This window comes from Phaseolus vulgaris, chromosome 4 (assembly GCF_000499845.2).
Source record: "Phaseolus vulgaris cultivar G19833 chromosome 4, P. vulgaris v2.0, whole genome shotgun sequence".
NCBI classification, from domain to species: domain Eukaryota; kingdom Viridiplantae; phylum Streptophyta; class Magnoliopsida; order Fabales; family Fabaceae; genus Phaseolus; species Phaseolus vulgaris.
The window spans coordinates 42017298-42031138 of NC_023756.2; the positions used below are offsets into that span (position 1 = coordinate 42017298).

General features: G+C 34.1%; 1 protein-coding gene, 1 long non-coding RNA gene and 1 pseudogene across 2 annotated transcripts; 2 read left to right on the forward strand and 1 right to left on the reverse strand.

Annotated features, from left to right (window-relative positions):
* Positions 1-85: 85 nt before the first annotated feature.
* On the reverse strand, positions 86-5309 carry LOC137838845 (cysteine-rich repeat secretory protein 38-like; annotated as a pseudogene).
* Positions 5310-8354: 3045 nt separating this feature from the next.
* Positions 8355-10550, forward strand: LOC137838846 (uncharacterized). Its single transcript, XM_068648062.1, has 2 exons — positions 8355-10432; positions 10517-10550. Exons 1-2 carry the CDS (start codon positions 8355-8357, stop codon positions 10548-10550), a joined length of 2112 nt encoding a protein of 703 aa, XP_068504163.1.
* A 14-nt stretch (positions 10551-10564) lies between these two features.
* LOC137837717 (uncharacterized) lies at positions 10565-11336 on the forward strand. Its single transcript, XR_011085506.1, has 3 exons — positions 10565-10829; positions 10908-11007; positions 11083-11336. It is a non-coding gene; the product is annotated as an uncharacterized lncRNA (long non-coding RNA).
* The last annotated feature ends 2505 nt before the right edge of the window (positions 11337-13841 follow it).

Consider the following 13841-nt stretch of genomic DNA (forward strand, 5'->3'; position numbering starts at 1 on the left):
ATATTAAAATATATATTTAATAATATAAAACTATAAGTTGATGATATTTTTCTGGTAGTATAAGTTAATTTTTAATGGACGTGAATAAAAGATTTTAAGTATAAGTAATTTGATGGAAGCATTTGGCGAAGTACATTTGATTAGGACAGAAGATAATGATACACGACGTAGAAAATAAACACATCATCATGAATGTTGTGCTTTTCCTTATCTCCATTCATTATGTTTTCCGTTTACTTGACTTGCTTCATGATCATAAAACAAACACAAAAATGATTTAGGAAACATGATCCGAGAGCCACCGATCACATCCATGACTTCCTATAGAAATTTCTTCCTCTTAATCTTTGTTAGCTTTCTCCCTTTTGCAACTACTCAGGCAGAGACCGACTCCGACCCTGTCTATATATACCACAGTTGCTCTCAGGGCAACACTACATATGGCATACCTTTGAATCCAATCTGTAGACCCTATTCTCCTCCTTATCATATAACGTTCCCGCAAAATCGGATTTTACAACATCAGAGTCCCTCCACAAAACTCCTCAGACTCTGTCTTTGGACTTTTCATGTGCAGGGGTGACGTGCAACTCCGCAATTATCCTCAGAGTGTTCGTTGGCCAAGCAAGCTGTGAGTTGTTACGATGAGTGCACCGTTCGTTACTCCAACACCTCATTCTTCTCTACTGTGTCCATCAGACCTAGGTTGCCGTGTTCAGCACTGCTAATATCTCAAACCAGGAAAGTGACATGAAATTATTGTTCCAAAATATGAACAAAACTGCAGATGATGCGGTTGGTAAAATGTTTGCTACAAGGAAAGCAAATATTTCTGGATTTCATAGACTTTATTGTCTAGCTCTGTGTACTCCGGACTTGTCACCCAGTGATTGTAGAAGGTGTCTGAGTGGAGTAATAGGGGACCTTCCATGGTCATGCCAAGGGAAGCAATGAGGGAGAGTTCTTTATCCGAGTTGTAATGTTAGGTATGACCTATACCCATTCTATCGCTCCAATAAAATACTTCTACACCAGTTTGGGTTCCTGCATCAAAATTTGGAAATGAAGATTCAAGATTTTCAGAAGATTCAACTTATCTAAACCATAGTTGCTCAATTAATGTAACTGCTAACAGCACTTTCAAAATGTATCTAGAGACTCTCTTCTCTTACATGTCTTCCAATGCCACCACTGACAAAATTTCTTATCAGGGTGTGGAGAATACTGTGAATGGGCTTTTGCAACCACCTTAGCCACCTTGGCACATGAAGAGGCCATTCATAGTATTCTCCACACCGCCCTTATAAGAGATTTTGTCATTGGTGACATTGGAAGACATGAAAGAGAAGAGGGTCTCTAGATACATTTTGAAAGTGCAGTCACCAATTACATTAGTTGACAACTATGGTTTAGATAAATTGGATCTTCTGAAAATCTTGAATCTTCATATCTAAATTTTGATGCAGGAACCCAAACTGGTGTAGAAGTACATACCTAACATTACAACTCGGATAAAGAACTCTCCCTCCTTGCTTCCCTTGGCAGTACCATGGAAGGTCCCCTATCACTCCACTCAGACACCTTCTACAATCACTGGGTGACAGATTCGGAGTACACTGAGCTACACAATAAACTCTCTGAAATCAAAGAGAAATATTTTCTTTCCTTGTAGCAAACCTTTTACCAACAGCAGCATCTTGTTCATGGTTTGGAACAATAATTCCATGAAACTTTACTGGTTTGAGATATTAGCAATGTTCAACACGACAATAGTTCTAATGGGCACAATATCTAATGGGCACAATAGAGAAAAACGAGGTGTTGGAGTAATGAATGGTGTACTCATCGTACCAACTCACCGCTTGCTTGGCCAATGAGCATTCTGAGGATAATCAAAGGTTGCATTTTGGGTACATTGTTGACAAAGCTGAGAAGGGAAGTCCCCTGCACATTGAAAAGTCCAAAGATAGAGTGTGAAGGATTTTGTGAAGGGACTGTGTTGTTGAAGAATCCATTGTTTTCGGGGACAGTTATATGATAAGGTGGAGAGTAAGGTCTTCATATTGGATTGGAAGGGACTGTCATATGTACTATTGCCCCGAGAGCAACTGCAGTATATATAGACAGGGAAACTAACAAGGATTTGATCTCTTCCTAAATAGTTGCAAAAATGAGGAAACTAACAAGGATTTCTCAATTGTTTCACTGCAGATAGCATCCAAAACTCAGAAATGTGACAAAAGTCAGTTACGGAACACATGCAAGATTGCACTAGTCACATAGAGCAAGCAACCAGTCACAGCAAGGAAAGCAAAGAGGGAAGCTAGTCACAGGTAAACATGCACTCTCTCTAAGCTCGATTGACTGGCCTAGTTTCACTGGGAGGAAGAAGATGTGTTTGATTTATAATGATGAGAAAGTGTGCTGGTGTTTGGTTTGGAACCAATAATTTCATTGTTGTTAGGCCATCGTACAATTATTACTGACACAATTGACCTAAACACCCACCATTATCAGTGGAAATAAGGTCATTCATTGTATTTGGAGGACAAAACAAGGGTTTGTTACATAACTGTGATTTAATTATTATATTTCAATATTATTCTGAACTTAACTAATAAAACATACGTTTTCAGAATGAAAAAATATTTGTTCTGTTCCAGATCATACTTAACAATTTTTGGCAATAATTTGAAACCATGCATTAGGGTGAAAAAAATTAACAAGTAAAGTGAATTACTTGTTTACAGGGAGATGGAAGGTGTGTTTGTTTCACGTGATTTGTGGGTGTCTAAGTGGATGGGAGAGTGGTGGAAACACTTTTGTTTTGTTCACACGAAGAAAGAAATTTAACCTAATTTCAGATAGAAAATAGCCTTTTACTTTCATACCCTTATTAACGTGCATGCATTATTTGAGACAGTGGTGAATGGAGCATGGCTTGCTGAAGAATCTTTACTCATTTTTGCAAAACCTTTCCAGGCCCGTGAACGTTGTGTTAGTATATATTTTGAATGTTGAGTTGGGGTGATAGAATAGTTTTGTCTTTTATCAAATTGTAACAAGAATCTAATAATTAATAATAATTAATTTAAAATATTTAAAAAATTATTCAAAACTAATATTTTCAATGTTAAAGTTATAATTTTTTAAATAATAATTAATTTAAAATATTTAAAAAATTAATTTATATAAAAACAATCTAATTTAGTTTTCTTTTCTTAAATGGTTAAAACAATTGAACTCAAATTCGAGTGAATTGTATTTTAGTTTTGAATAATTTTCATAGTTTAGATAAGTTTAAATTTGTTTACTCAACCCTATTAATACCTTACTACCTTACCGGACACAAAGTATAAAAATGTTATTAAATATGCATGGCCACAATTTTAAATATATTTTTATCTAATAAAAAATTATTAATATAAATATTATAAGTTTAAGTTTCATAATTCTTTATTGATTTAAATTTTCAATTTAAAAGTTTATATTTCATTAATAAAGACTATGATCTAATCAAATATTAAATTGATATGATATTTTAAATAAACAGTATACTTGTAAATAACTCCTAGCAGATTAAATTTTTATAAATATTTATTAAATAAAAAATACACTTAATATGTATATTTTTTCTATCTAATTTCTGTGAAATTTTCTTATAAATATTTATGAAAATGATTGGGTTGTTAAGACTTACACTACAAGGAAATAACAATTTAGTCACCGAATTTAGCGACAGAAAATTAGTGGTCGCAATTTACAACTGAAATAGCCACCAAATACCCGTAGTGTCAAATCTGCAACCGAAATAGCGACCGAATGAATTATTTATTATGTTAGTTAGTTTTGTGACCGAATCCGCGACCGAACATGAGAGTGACAAAACCATTGGTCGCTAAAGTGGTGGCTGTTTTGAATAACTTAGGAAAAATATATCTGCGACCGAATTAGCGACCGAATATGTTTATTTTTTAGCCACCGATGTTATTTCGGTCGCTAAATTTTATTGCTTTTTTCTGCCACCGAATTAGCCACCGAATATTCTTACTTTTTAGCCACCGATTTTCTTTTGGTCGCTAAATATAAATGTTTATTTTTGCCACAGAATCAGCCACCAAATTTATTTATGTTTTAGCCACCGATTTTGTTTCGGTCACTAGATATAATTGTTTATTTTTACCCCTGAATTAGCCACCAAATACGTTTATTTTTTAGCCACCGAATTTCTTTTGGTCGCTAAATATAATTGTTTATTTTACTAGTACTATTATTAATAATAATAATAATAATAATAATTCATTTTTATTTTTAAAAAATTATACAAGGATCACAAACACTTTGAATATTAATGAGTACTCATCCCTTTAAAAAATAATTAGTTGTATTACTAATTTCTTTTTCTATTTAAAAAATATGTGTCAATTATATTTGTAATTTCTTAAATTTAAATAAAATTTATTAAATATTATTTTTATAATAGCAGCTCAAATAAAAATTCTAAATAAAATTACATAACACAATATTATTATTAATAAAATTAATCCTTTAAAAAAATAGATTACACTATATAATTAAACTTAAATAAAATGATTTCTTTAAAATAACTTTAATTTTTAAAAATAAATATATTTTCCAAATTAAATTGTAAATAATTTTTTAATTATTAATTTATTTTATTAATAACAATTTTATCACTTCTTTCTAAATTATTTTTGTTTAATTAAAAATTATTAACGTATCTGCGTTAGAAATTATAAAATGTATTATTATGAAAAATAATTAATTGATTAAAATATCCACATTTACTATCATGAATATTTAAATACTTATTTAATAGTTATTTTTTAATTTTACATAAATTTTACATTTTTTAATATTATTTATGAAGAGGTGGCTTCAGTAAAAAAGAATGTGATAATTAGATAAAATTTGGGATTTGTTTTTTTTAAGTTTCAAAGTTATTTTGAAGTTCCAGATGCTTTTAGGGCACCAAATACCCAAAATTGGTTCGTGGTGTAAGCAAAGGTGGGGAGGAAGCTGCAAGGTGGTCGGAGGAGGAGGAGGAAGTTGTGGGTGGTGGTCGTGGTACGAACAGAGGCGAACGGAGGTGCGAACGGAGGCGAACGGAGGTATTTGATTGCTTGAATAATATGTATCACTCATTGACAATACAGTTTTACCTTACCTGAATATTCTTCAACAGAATCGCTTCCATTTGCATCCATTTTAATAACCTCTTTGAGAAATTTAGGTCCTTCCACTTTGTTAAGCCGTTTCCTGATACCTTTTTCCATTTCTTTTCCCATGTTGGTGGAACTGGAATCTTTTCTATGTTTGATAGTTTTGGAAGATGATATTTCTCCTCTCAGTTTTGTTAACTCTTTTGGAAGAACTGGAATATAGGTACTTTTTCTGATTGTTGGTATAGAGTACATTGAGGTTTCATTAGTGCAATGTGAGATAAATCAACAAACTGCTTGGAATTGGTATCATTGAAATGATGCACATGAAGCTTAGAATCTTTGACAAAACACTCCTTCAAAATACCTTTGAAATGCATAGTGTCAAGAGTTTCACTCTGGGCTCTTTGTTCTGGATTAACCCTCTTAGGTATAGAATCATTCTTTCTGACCTTTGACATATCTATCTCACCATCCAACAGTTTTTGCTTAACAGCTGCAAATGATTTTGAGGGGCCTTCTTCTAAACCCATCAGCTTGAAAACTAGGCTAGGTCCTCTTTCAATCTTTGAAGCTATTACTGATAAAGAAGGATCAGAAAGACTGTTGTTAGTCCTGACCCCAGAACATTGGCTTGTGCTTATAGAAAAAGTTTCTGGACCTAAATCAAATCCTTCAGTGGTCTCTGGAAACATGTTTTGCCTAACCAAGCTCTCCTCAATCACCTTCTTGAGTTCCTCTTTGCAGTTACTTGAAGAACCACCTGCAGAAGGTTGTGGTCTTTGAAACCCCTTTGCATTACTTTGTTCCCCAAATGGATTAGCTTGCTTTCTACCAATCTTGCTTCCATCAATTATGTCTCTTTCTGATTTCTTAGTATGTTTTCTCCCAAAAAGAGTTGTATGCTGTGAGTCCTCCTCTTGCAACTTGCGTATCATGCTTAGAGAATCTTGCAGATCAAGAGCTCCTTTTAAAATACCTTTTGCAATATCTTCGGACTTTCCTGGGTCCGAAGACTTGTCTGCATCTTGAAAAGAGTCAAAACCAAAAATTAAATTGGATAAAGTACTGGGTTTAGATCCCAGATATGGTACCTTAACAAATATCATCACCAAACTTAATTAATGAGCGTTATTACTTATTAGTTTCATTGTTTAAGATCTCACAGGCACAGTCCTCATATTGCATGCATATGCTCTATGCCGTTTGGGTGAATTATTATTTGCAGTGTTTTAGGCTTTTAGTAGTTTTGAGCAAGTATGCCTTATATAAGTTGTAATCTTATGTTCTCAACTGTAGCTGTATTGTGTTGCTTTGTTTCGAGTAAAAGATCTTCTTTCAATGTATGTGTGTTGGCCTACCTTGTGGACTCTACAAAATATATTGTTGTAATGCTTGTAGATCAACAACTGATTGGTTCCAAATATATTGTTTACAAAATCTAAAAAACTAACAAAAAGTGTGAATAAACCTGGACCAAGAAAGACAAGGGTAGTGTAAAACCAATCCTCTCTCTAGTATAGAAGCTCGACACTTACAATTAACATTCCCAATACTGGGACACATTTTAGAAAAATATTATTCGAGGTAAATACAAAGCTCAACAAAACACTTCATTTTGTATAATACAAAGCCAAATGGCCACGGAAGAACAGGGTGAAAACACATGACTAAGAAACACAAACGCTTTGATGTTAGGCCAAGCTGACGAAGGACCCCATGGACACTTTAGGTGTTTCAGCTATGCAACTAAATTCCTAACAGGTGAGGATGTTTCCTCTTATTCTAATGGAGAGAATAAATCATTATGATCAATGAAATTGGTGTTGGATTTCATTTCTGGTTTTGTTCCACCTTCGCTCGAATCTTCTGCTCCAAAATAGATATCTCAGTTTCAAGGTTGAACATCCTATTCAAAGCATGCATGTTCTCCAGTGTCTCACTAAGAGTCCGAGTGTCATTCCCATCGCACCTTAAATGTTGCATTGGACCATGAAGCAACTTATTCACTATACCCCGACTAAGATCATCCACAGCCCTCCGAGTTTTTTTAGGTATATCATCACCCATCTTAGCTAAGCATCTCTCAAGCTCAGCGAGCCTGATTCTTTCCGCATAAGCCCACAATTTTTTAATAGTAGGGACAGTTTCCAGCGAGTCCCTCCAAGCTTCGAATTGCTTAGATTCTTCAGTAATGATTGTCTGTGCTTCCATTGCTTTTCTAAGGTGATCCTCTTTATTGGCAGCCACAACCTCTTTAAGGTCATCAACATTGTAAACTCACTCATTATTTCGATTACTTTTAGTTTTTATGCATACCATTTTTAATCTGTTAGTCTCAATGTTTAAATTCATAGAAATTAAAAGAGATCACAATAGTATGTATAAGACTAAAAATACGATCTTTACATGAGACTAAAATGTAAAGTTTGTTCAACTATAGGGACCAAATTAATGGTTGAACTTTAAAAAATAAAAGGTGAAAGATTTTTCCCTCTGTTCTAAACTTGCCTCTGCATTCATTTCCTTAGTTTGTAGTTTCTTCTTTCTTATTCTTTTGTATGATATCGGGATGAAACTGTTGGCAATATGGCTAATCAATGGTTGATTATATCTCACTTTGTATTAGTTTTCCATGATGGTGACTAAACCTTTATTATTAGGCTGAAGCTAGTTTTACTTATTTAAATGATCTTTTGATTCAATATGACATTCTTCATCTCTCTTGTCTACAGGAAAAATATATATAGCAGCAACTCTATATAAATAATAGAACCTCCTCCGAAGATCAGTCACAAAGTGAACCAACAAAGGTATGCTTCTCTTCCTGTCAACCCAATACTTTCATATTTGCATCCATTTTTTACTTTCTCCATTCAGTGTCCTGTTTTCTCTCTCCTAAAACAAGTGTATACATTAAGAATTTGTTGTAGTCAGATTGCATTAGTGGAAATCCCCGAAGGTAGAAAGTGGATGTATAAAAGATTGGACAGAAACAAACATCTGACAGAGGAATTTAGAGAAGGAGTGTATGAGTTCCTACAATATGTTATTAGTCAAGAAAAGTTTCAAGAACAAGGTGAAATGTTAAGATGTCCTTGTATTAAATGTAGTTGTAAAGTTTTCAAGTATGTTGATCAAGTTGGGTGGGATCTTTATCAAGAGGGATTCATGCCTAATTATTATTGGTGGACAAATCATGGTGAAGAATTGCCACAATCCCCCCCAGTGGATGTTGCCAGTTCATGTTATGGAACTTGTGGACAAAGAGAAGAATTAGGTCGTTTCCATCAAATGATAATGGATCATGTGGGGCCCTCAAATGCACATTGCATGCAACCAGAGAGTGTTATTGGATCTGAGTACATGGAGGAAAATCCTGATCTTGAAACTCGAAATTTTTTTAACATGCTTGCTGCTGCACAAGCACCCTTGTGGGAAGGATGCGAGAATCACTCAGAATTGTCAGCTTCTTTGGAAGCTCTAAGCTTGAAATCTGATTATAATATGTCTGAAGGATGTTTCAATAGAATGGTCCAACTTATGGGGGAGACTATGCCCAAAGATCATCGAATGGTTAATAATTTTTTCCAAGCTAAGAAGTCAGTGGAAAAATTGGGTTTGGGTTGTACGAAAATTGATTGTTGTCCAAAAGGATGCATGTTGTATTATAGGGAACATTGTCATAAAAGTATAACTAATTGCTTTATTTGTGGAATGGAGCGATATAAGACAGTCACTAGGAGGGGAATTGAAAAGAAAATTGCTATTAAGAAAATGTGGTACTTTCCCATCATTCCTAGACTTAGAAGGTTATACTCTTCAATGGCAACTGCACCTCACATGAGATGGCATAGTGAGAATCAAAGGGACCCGTCTATTTTGTCTCATCCATCTTATGGAGAAGCTTGGAAGCATTTTGATAGAATGCATCCAGATTTTAGTCAAGACCCAAGAAATGTCAGATTAGGTTTATGTGCAGATGGGTTTAATCCTTTTGGTCAATATGGAAAAAGTTATTCTTGTTGGCCAGTTATCCTAACCCCATACAACCTTCCGCCTTCCATGTGCATGAAGAGAGAGTTTATGTTTTTGACAATCTTAGTTCCAGGTCCTTCAAATCCAAAGCATAAGATTGATGTGTTCTTGCAACCACTTATAGATGACTTATGCACCTTGTGGACTGAAGGGATATTGACTTATGATGTGTCACTAAGGCAAAATTTTATGATGAAAGCTGCTTTGATGTGGACAATTAATGACTTTCCAGCTTACGGCATGTTATTGGGTTGGATGACTTGTGGTAGACTTTCTTGCCCTATATGCATGGAAAGAACAAAGGCTTTTTATCTTAGTCATAGCCACAAGATATCCTTTTTTGACTGTCATCGTCAATTTCTTTCACCTGATCATCAATTTAGGAAGAATAAAAAGGCATTCAAGAAGAAGTTTGTTGAGACTGATCCCCCTCCTCCACGTTTGTCTAGTCTTGACATTTGGAATAGGGTTGCACACTTACCAGTTTGCACTGAATTACAAGAACAACAAAATATTCCTGAATATGGTATTAAACATAATTGGAAGAAACAAAGTATATTTTGGAGGTTGCCATATTGGAAAACTCAACTTTTACGTCACAATATTGATGTTATGCACACAGAGAGAAATGTGTTCATGAATGTGTTTGACACTGTGATGGATATCAAAGGAAAAACTAAGGACACAAACAAGGCTCGATTGGATGTAGCACAAATATGCAATCGAAAAGAGCTAGAGTTGAAAGACATTGGTGGTGGCAAACTTATCAAACCAAAAGCAGCATATACATTTACGAAATCCCAAAGAGTCTTTATTTGTAAATGGGTTAAAGAATTGAAGCTTCCAGATGGATATGCTTCCAATTTGGGTAGATGTGTTGACCTTAATCAAGGCAAGTTACATGGCATGAAAAGTCATGATTGTCATGTGTTCATGCAACGTTTGCTTCCAATTGCATTTGACGCATTACCAAAATCAATCTGGAAAGTTCTTATTGAACTTAGTCTTTTCTTCAAAGAATTAAGTTCGACAACACTAAATGTTGAACACCTAAGAGTTATGGAAGAAAATATTCCTATGTTATTGTGTAAATTGGAACAAATATTTCCACCAAGCTTCTTTGATTCCATGGAACATCTTCCAATTCATCTACCTTACGAGACAAAAGTTGGTGGTCCAGTCCAATATCGTTGGATGTATCCATTTGAGAGGTATAAAATTACTAATCACTATTATAATATTTGTTGTTTATTTATTTAATATTTAAAATTATGTACATCCATATTCTTTTTTAGGTTCTTACACTCCCTAAAAAAAAGTAAAAAATAAAGCAAGGGTGGAAGGCTCTATTTGTGAAGCTTACTTGGTGGAGGAAACATCTACATTTGCCTCATTTTATTATCCTGATCATGTTGAAACAAGAAGGACTAGGATCCCTCGTAATCTTGAAGTAGGCGAGGGTTCTTCACGTGCTCCTCCTATTTCAATTTTCAATTATCCAGGAAGAGAAATCAGAAAATGCATGACATATTATCTAAATCAAAAAGACTTTGATGCTGCCCAATTGTATGTTCTTCAAAACTGTGAAGAGGTTCAACCATACTTTGAGTAAGACAATGTTCACTTATTTGAAAAGAAAGTTAATTATGTTGCATGAGGTTTGAATAATCAATTTCTTTGTTGTAGTATTTATGTTGAATATTTAAGAGAGATTAGTCCTACTGCTTCAGAAGCTCAAATTGGCCAATACATTTCATCCTATTTTGCTACATGGTTCAAACAATATGTATGTTTTTAATTTGCCTTTTATACAAATTTTACTTTTAGATAGACATTGTGTAATTTATAATCTTTTGTTTAGGTTCTAAATCCAGAAAATAATATTGAAGATCCATTATTGGTTAACTTAGCATGGGGTCCTAAGAGAAAAGTTCAATCATGGTCTATCTATGTTATCAATGGATACAAATTTCACACTGTTCTTTGGAGTGAAGGCATGAATTCCACTAACTATGGTGTTTATGTACGAGGAACCAATGGTCAATCAGAGTCAGATTTTTATGGAATATTGTCTAATATTATTCAATTGGAGTATACTGGCTTTCCAATAATGAATGTAGTTCTCTTCCAGTGTGAATGGTTTGATAATACTCCTAATATAGGAACCAAAGTAGATAAGAACTATGAGATCGTTCAAGTAAAAGAATCACGGAGATATAATGAAGCATATGATCCATTCATATTTGCCCAACAGGCAGAGCAAGTTTATTACACCAAATATCCAGAGGGACACCAAGGTTGGTTAGGAGTAATTAAAACAAAAGCTCGTATTAGAATCATTGATAACACAGTAAGTGAGGTTGAACATGACACTCCATACCAAGATGATGAGCTTCTACAACTTGAAGTAGTGCTACATGTTGATCCAGAATTCATTCATGATTCTCTTGCTGATGTTGATGGGGGGGGGGAGAAGAAGTAGATATACAATTACTAAATGAAACAAACATAGATGAACAATACGAGGAGGAATACATTTCAAGTGAGGATAACATTGAGAGTGATTTCAGTGACACAGATACCTCTTCGGTAATTCATGCATTAAAATTGATTGTATACCTTGTCCAAATTATGTTTAACATTAATTTTTTTTTGTGGTTTCCCATAATTGTAGTGAATAACAAGGAAGATAACTGACATATTTGGTTGACATATTTGGTTGTAGAAAACACAATCAGGTTTGAGTCTTTTGATCATGATTACTTTATTTGTTTATTCAAAATTGATTGATCCACTTTGATTATTGTATTAATTACATCTTATATATGTAATATTTTTTACTTGCAGATGACACCAAGGGGTAGAGGTGGTGGTCGTAGACCACCTAATCGTGGTGGTCGAGGTGTTCGTGTTGATGAAAGACCCTGACTTCATGCAGAAAGAGGAGAGTAAGTATATTTTAATCTAATTGTAATTCGTAAATATGATCTAATTTTCATATATCATTTTGACAATATGTTTTGAACATAGTTTTTCACCTGCAAATGGACCTTCCAATGTAATCTCACGAATCATCAAGCAAAAATATGATGAACCCAGTCCCACTTGGAAGAAGGTTCGTCTTGAGCTTAGAGATAGATGGTTTAGAGAGTTCAAGGTAATTTGAGTTATGATTACATTTAAAATGATATTTTATTTTTCTACAATGTTTTTTTTTTCTAATTTATTTTACATGCAGAAAGAGTATAGGTGGGATATGGAACAAGACCAACTCATTAGATCCATTTTTTATACAAAAGCCTCCCGTATCTTTAAAAATGCTATGAGTAAAGTTAGGCATGGTCAAGATAAGGGGACCTGGATTCCACAACTTGTTCCAGCAACCTTAGACCAGCATTGGAGTTCTACAGAATTCCAGAACAAGAGTGCTATTGCCAAGGCGAATCGGGCTGTTGAGAAGGGAGCCTCAGCCTACTGTGGTGGTTCCATATCTACCGCAACTCACTTTGAGAAAATGGTAATATTATTATATTTCTTCTCTTTCTATATTTAATTTAAATACAATCTATTATATCTTTTTATTGAATTTATGTAGACTAAAGAGCTTGAACGACAACCAACTGCTTGGGAGGTTGTAGAGAGAACAAAGAAATAGAAGACTGGACAATGGGTCAATGACAAGACTCGTGACTTTGCGGTATGTTTAAAATTTGTTATAGTTTAATTTTTACTATATGTTTTCTTTGCAATAATCAATTTGACTTCATTTTCAGGAGAAATATAAGAAACGTCGAGAAGAAGCCCAACAACAACAAATGCTTGAAAGCGCATCTTCGCAAAACTCTCATGTTGCCTCTATTGATGACAATGAAATATACATCGATGTTGTTGGAAGTGGAAATAAAAAAGGTGTCTATGGTCTTGGTGTATTGAGCAAAAGGTTTAATAGTTCAACAAGTGCTCACTCTGCTGCAAGTCAAGCTCCAGTAGTCCATCAAATAGAAGAAATGCGTGAGATTATTCAAAAGCTAAATGATGAACTTATGACAAAACGTGTCAAGGAGCGGACACTTGAAGAAAAGATGGAGCTATTGATGAAAACTCATGAAGAGCAAAGTGAACGCATGCGCAAACAAGATGAGAAGATGCAACTCATCCTACAACAGATTCAAATGAATAATCCCGCATCAGGCTCTTCAAATCCTACTACTAATGGACATCATAAAGGAGACCAGAGTAGAGATGACAATGCAAAAGAAGATTAGTTATATGTTGAATTATATCATAGATTTGACTCTTTCAACTAGTTTTCAACAGTTTTAGTTGTGTAGTATGATTTACCTTTAATTTGAGCACAACTTCTTCTTAAACTATGTATTTGAAGTTCATTGCAATTTAGCTTGATTGAATTTTGAGTATCTCTATAAGCAGGTCTGAATTTTTTTATGAAATGGTCAAAATACCATTTTAAATAGGTATTAATAATACAAATAAAAATAGCCACCGAAATTGATTTGGTAGCTATTTAGCCACCAAAATCAAATCTGTCGCTGTAGAAGTCTCCATTTAGCCACCAAAATAGTCACCAAAAGATTTCTTTTTAGCGACCGAAAATGGTGG

Bases quoted from the DNA above. Each gene is read 5' to 3' on its own strand.
- LOC137838846 (XM_068648062.1), top strand. From the start codon at position 8,355: ATGCCTAATTATTATTGGTGGACAAATCATGGTGAAGAATTGCCACAA. The intron at 10,433-10,516 runs GTATAAAATTAC...ATTCTTTTTTAG, and splicing joins TGGATGTATCCATTTGAGAG to GTTCTTACACTCCCTAAAAA.